This window comes from Nanorana parkeri, unplaced genomic scaffold (assembly GCF_000935625.1).
Source record: "Nanorana parkeri isolate BGI_ZX_2015 unplaced genomic scaffold, ASM93562v1 scaffold1997, whole genome shotgun sequence".
NCBI classification, from domain to species: Eukaryota; Metazoa; Chordata; class Amphibia; order Anura; family Dicroglossidae; genus Nanorana; species Nanorana parkeri.
The window spans coordinates 20552-25776 of record NW_017308265.1 but is presented as its reverse complement, the minus strand read 5'-3'; the positions used below and the strand labels follow the sequence as shown (position 1 = coordinate 25776).

The 5225-nt window shown below is 43.3% G+C and overlaps 1 protein-coding gene across 1 annotated transcript in view; it reads right to left on the bottom strand.

Annotated features, from left to right (window-relative positions):
• TPR (translocated promoter region, nuclear basket protein) overlaps positions 1 to 5225 on the bottom strand; it is an 81035-nt gene that overhangs the window by 72573 nt on the left and 3237 nt on the right. Inside the window, exons 4-6 of the mRNA XM_018572313.1 lie at positions 4021 to 4117; positions 3058 to 3161; positions 2001 to 2165 (exon numbers count right to left, since the gene is read on the bottom strand). Coding sequence (XP_018427815.1) covers positions 2001 to 2165; positions 3058 to 3161; positions 4021 to 4117 — 366 coding nt within the window. The remainder of the gene's footprint in view (positions 1 to 2000; positions 2166 to 3057; positions 3162 to 4020; positions 4118 to 5225) is intronic.

Below are 5225 nucleotides of genomic sequence, written 5' to 3'. Positions count from 1 at the left end.
ACGTCCCCCCCCCAAATTTTACACATAACTTGTCCCCACCCATACATACACGCATGCAAACATGCGTCGGGGGCGCATACGTGCAAACAAGACAATTGCGCCCGTTACGCCGCACAGGTTACATATCGCCGCAAACGTCGGAGTGAGAGCAATCATTTTAGGGCCATCAATCACTGATAACACTAAACTGATGAGTGGTAAAAGCTTTTAAAGCGTCGCCTATGGCCAATTTTGGGTATGGTAGTTTTCTGCGATGTCGCGGGTGCGCGCAATTTTAAAGCTTGACATGTTTGGTGTCTATTTAACCGACGTGACCCCGACTTTTATATTTTACCAAAAAACTGGGTAATAAGTGTTTCCTAACAAATGTAAAAAAATACTTTTTTTTTTTCAACATTTTCAGTAATTTTTCCTAATTATAGTAAAATATAAAACCCCCAGTGGTGATTAAATACCACCAAAAGAAAGCTCTATCTTTCCCCAAAAAATGCTATAAAATTCATTTCAGTACAGCGTTGCATGACGGAATAAACGTCAGTCAAAGTACCGCAGCGCTGAATACTGAGAAATGGCCTGGCCAGGAAGGGGGTGTAAACACCTGGTCTTGAAGTGGTTAATATCACTTTAATATGAGAGAGAGAGAGAGAATTGTGCCTAAACTGAATGTACATTTCTGCACATGGAACAAAAACAAATATTAGTATTTTCTTACCAGGTCGAGCGCAATTAACGCATAAAACGATTGGATTGAATCAGGAAAACACCACATTTTGACCACTAGGGGGAGCCAGGGATCACATGATTCCAATGCTCCTCAGCTCCATCCAGTGGCCATATTGCGGTACTTTTCTGATGTTAAATGCAACCCAGAAAGAATGTACACTAATATTTGTTTTTGCTCCATTCGTACAGAACGCATGTAGCTGGCATTTTCACAGGACAAAAAGCTCTGCGAATCTGTTAAATACACCCCCGACAGTGTATTCAGTCCCCAACACTATGGCTTAAGCTGCCCATACATCCGACTATCGTACGATAACGGCGGGTGTACAATCATCGTACGATAATTGTAAGGTGTATGGGTAGCGTGCAAACGCATTTACTCTACGGTCACATGCCTTTCGTATTACGAGCGCGCTAGAAAACCTGGCGAAAATTTGTGGTTTTCTGCGGGTTGGTAGCGCAAGACGAATGCCACACGGCCCGAGGTGAGCAAGCGCACACTGCCCGCTCACTCATCTGTAAGCTCTCCCCTCAGCGGCGCGGGCTTGCAATGATCGCATGTACGATCAGCCTGTCCAAGATGAGCAGGTCGTACAAACTTTTAATCACCTTACAAACATCGCATAACGAAAGTCGTGCGACGGTTGTAAGGTGTATGGGCAGCTTTAGAAAGATCTAAAATAGGTTAGAAATATCTTGTGGTTTTCAAGTCTTTGGTCGGAATCTTTAGGTTCACAGTCCCTCTTATATATGACAATGATTAAAGGAGAACTATGAGATGTGTGATTTCCACTCACCTCATAGTTCTAGCCGACCTGTGGCAATGAGACTGTCACAGGTCGGCTCAGTAGATCGGGAGGTGAGCGAACACATACTGGCGCTCGCTCACCTCTCGATCCTGTCACGGCTCTCTGCCGTGACAGGGGAGGGGCTGCATTCCCCTCTCCCCGCTCCGCCAGCGCCGACTGGAAGAACGGATGGGGAATGGGGCGGGTACAGCTGGCTCTGCCTCTAGATAGGCAGAGCCAGCTGTCACTCACGCAGCTGGGCGGATCTCGACATCGATGTCGGGATCCGCTCCGGCTGCGGCGTCTCAGTATACCGCGAGCTGAAGCTCCCTATATACTGAGCTTAGGGTGACGGGATGACGCTAGTTTGTGTCCTCCCGTTACCCTAAGGAGAACTATGGGGAAAAGCCCTGACTCCATAGTTGTCTATTAAAGAAAGTGTGTATGTGTGGTGATTATAACAATGTTCAGCAGAGAGACGGAAGTCACCTCATCTTTCTTGTTCTCCAGGGAGCCTTTGAGTTTCAGAATTTCGTTGCCTTTCTCTCGCTGAACCGATAGGAGTTCATCAGTTTTAGATCTCAGCTCTGTGTTCAGCCAGTTGTTCTGAGTCTGAAGAAGTTCTTTTTCTTGTTCCAAGCGCTTCTCGCGATACTTTGAAAAAACAGAGAATCAAATCGGATTAATGAGAAATGAAGATAAAACACAAATAAGGAAACATTAATAAAAAGGGTATTTGCAGCCAAGTTTAAATTAGCACAAGTTAGAATTTACCCGAAAACTCCGAGCACAGAAACTCATTTAAAGCTGAACTCCGGGATCAGCAGACATTGTCATCATACATGTGTGTCATGTATGAGTCATGTGTGTTCTTCAGGAATCTCGGTGAGCTTTGTGTATTTCTTTCAGTACTGTGCAGTAATCCAGACCGGTCACTGCTGCTCTCTCTCCTTGTGCAGGGTGACTGGTCTCGTCTCCGCCCCCTCCTGTAATAAAGACCGGTCACTGCTGCTCTCTCTGCTTGTGCAGGGTGACTAATCTCGTCTCCGCCCCCTCCTGTAATAAAGACCGGGCACTGCAGCTCTCTCTTGTGCAGAATGACCGGTCTTGTCTCTGCCCCCTCCTGTAATAAAGACCGGGCACTGCTGCTCTCCCTCCTTGTGCAGGGTGACCAGTCTCGTCTCTGCCGCTTCCTTGTGTAGGACGACTGGTCTGGTCTCCGCCCCCTGATGTAATAAAGACCGGGCGCTGCTGCTCTCCTTGTACAGGGTGCCTGGTCTGGTCTCTGCACCCTCCTTTTTTTTTCCCCCCCCCCCCCCACACACACAGCTCTGCACAGGCTATATATACAGCACAGTGGTGATATCACTGCTGCTTTTAAAAGGTAATATCCCGCCTTGCAAAGGATTTATGCCCTTTGTGGTTCTCAAGGAATATATTTGAATGAGTTTTTGTGCCCAGGGTTCAGCTTAATTTATATCAGATATATAAATAATTCACCGCAATGTAAGTTAGGCACTTATTATTTATATGCGTTATAACTCACTTTGACTGACACCTCAGACGATTGAAGTTCATCCAGTTTTAGCTGCAGCTCTACTTTTAGTACATTGGCTTCCTTCAGCTTCTCATTGAGACGTTTATTATCCTCTTAAGAAGATACACAGAAAGAAAATTAAAATGCAACGTTACAAACAAAAAACAAATCCCCATGCGTTGTGAATAATCCAGAAAGCGAGTACAATGATAAAATGGATTCCCGTTCAGCCAATCATCCGTCGTATCTCTCCTCGGCAGAAAGTTTGCTCACACCATTACGTCAATACAAAACATAAGAACTGGGAGGGCTAATTGGACTCCTTAAAAAGGAGAACTATGAGGGGGGGAGGGGGGTTGCTTTTCACTCACCTCATAGTTCTAGCCGACCTGTGACAATGAGACTGTCACAGGTCGGCTCAGTAGATCGGGAAGTGAGCGAACACATACCAGCGTTCACTCACCTCCCGATCCTGTCACAGCTCTCTGCCGTGACAGGGGAGGGGCTGGATTCCCCCCTCCCCGCTCCAATCCGCCAGCGCTGACTGGTGGAACGGACGGGGAAGGGGGCGGGTACAGCTGGCTCTGCCTCTAGATAGGCAGAGCCAGCTGTCAGTCACGTAGCTGGGCAGATCCAGACATAATTGTCGGGATCCGCTTCAGCTGTGGCGTCTCAGTATACCGCGAGCAGTAGCTCACTATATACTGAGCTTAGGGTGATGGGAGGACGCTAGTTTGTGTCGTCCTGTTACCCTTAGGAGAACTATGGGGAAAAGCCCTAACCCCATAGTTCTTCTTTCAGGAACAGACATAAAAACACATTCAGTGATACATTTTACAGACCGAAAGGGAGAAACAAAAGTTCATTGTTGGGGGTTCACATTGCCTCCAGGTACTAAAGTGAATGCGGGGTTGGCAAATATCAAACAAGAATATCAAAACTGAAGTTAAAAAATAAAATAATAATTCTCACCATTGAGATGTTCCACTTCCTGTGATTTGCGGTCATTTGTCCTGACTAGATCTCTCTTTTCAGCTTCAATCGCATCTTTATTTCTAGTCAGCTGACTCTGCAAATATAAAATAGGAGGTTATAGACCAGAAACACAAATCTGCTCCAATGACATGAATAGGAAGTGAATCACTTTAAACATCAACAACGCAAGGATACATTTTATAGTAACCCGGAGTTCAGCTTAAAGGTTTCTGAAGTTTATTTTACATTTCCTACAACGAGCGAATGGGTGGAGAGTTTTTTTTTGGCTGGTGATGGTCTTGGAAAAATCTGTGTATTTTTATGCAATCCATAGACAACAAAAAAAAAACTTTCTAATTTGATTCAAGTCCATTTGAAACAATCACTGTTACTGTAGATCAAAAGTATAATTTAATAGATAATTTGTCCGATTTAAAATGACACCATTACGATTCTGCTACAAAGCATTGCAGAATAATGTACAAATGAAATAAAGGCTTTTTTTTTATGCAACACCAAAGAAAAATTAAATAAAATGAAAAATTGAGAAGAATGTTTAAATATTACTGATTAGAAAAATAAAAATAGAAAAAAAAATAAGTAAAAATAATACCTACAGGTGGGAGGATTTTATATTGGCTGATCAGTTTAAACTCAGGGTTAATAAATTGGTTATATTTATTTTAGATTGTCAGGTAGCTTTAAACTGAGATATGAAGATTGAAGTTCATCCCTTTGAGTTGCAGATGAATAAAACAGAATATACAAAAACAACAATGTCCAATCTGAAGAAGGTGTATAAACAATGTTACTTTGTATCCCTCTATCTCCCTCTCATCAATGTTGATAAACAATGTTACTTTGTATCTCTCTCTGTAGTCGGAACAATGTTACTTTGAATCTCTCTGTAGTCGGAACAATGTTACTTTGTATCCCTCTCTGTAGTCGGAACAATGTTACTTTGTATCCCTCTCTGTAGTCGGAACAATGTTACTTTGTATCTCTCTATATAGTCGGAACAATGTTACTTTGTATCCCTCTCTGTAGTCGGAACAATGTTACTTTGAATCTCTCTGTAGTCGGAACAATGTTACTTTGTATCTCTCTCTATAGTCGGAACAATGTTACTTTGTATCTCTCTCTGTAGTCGGAACAATGTTACTTTGAATCTCTCTGTAGTCGGAACAATGTTACTTTGTATC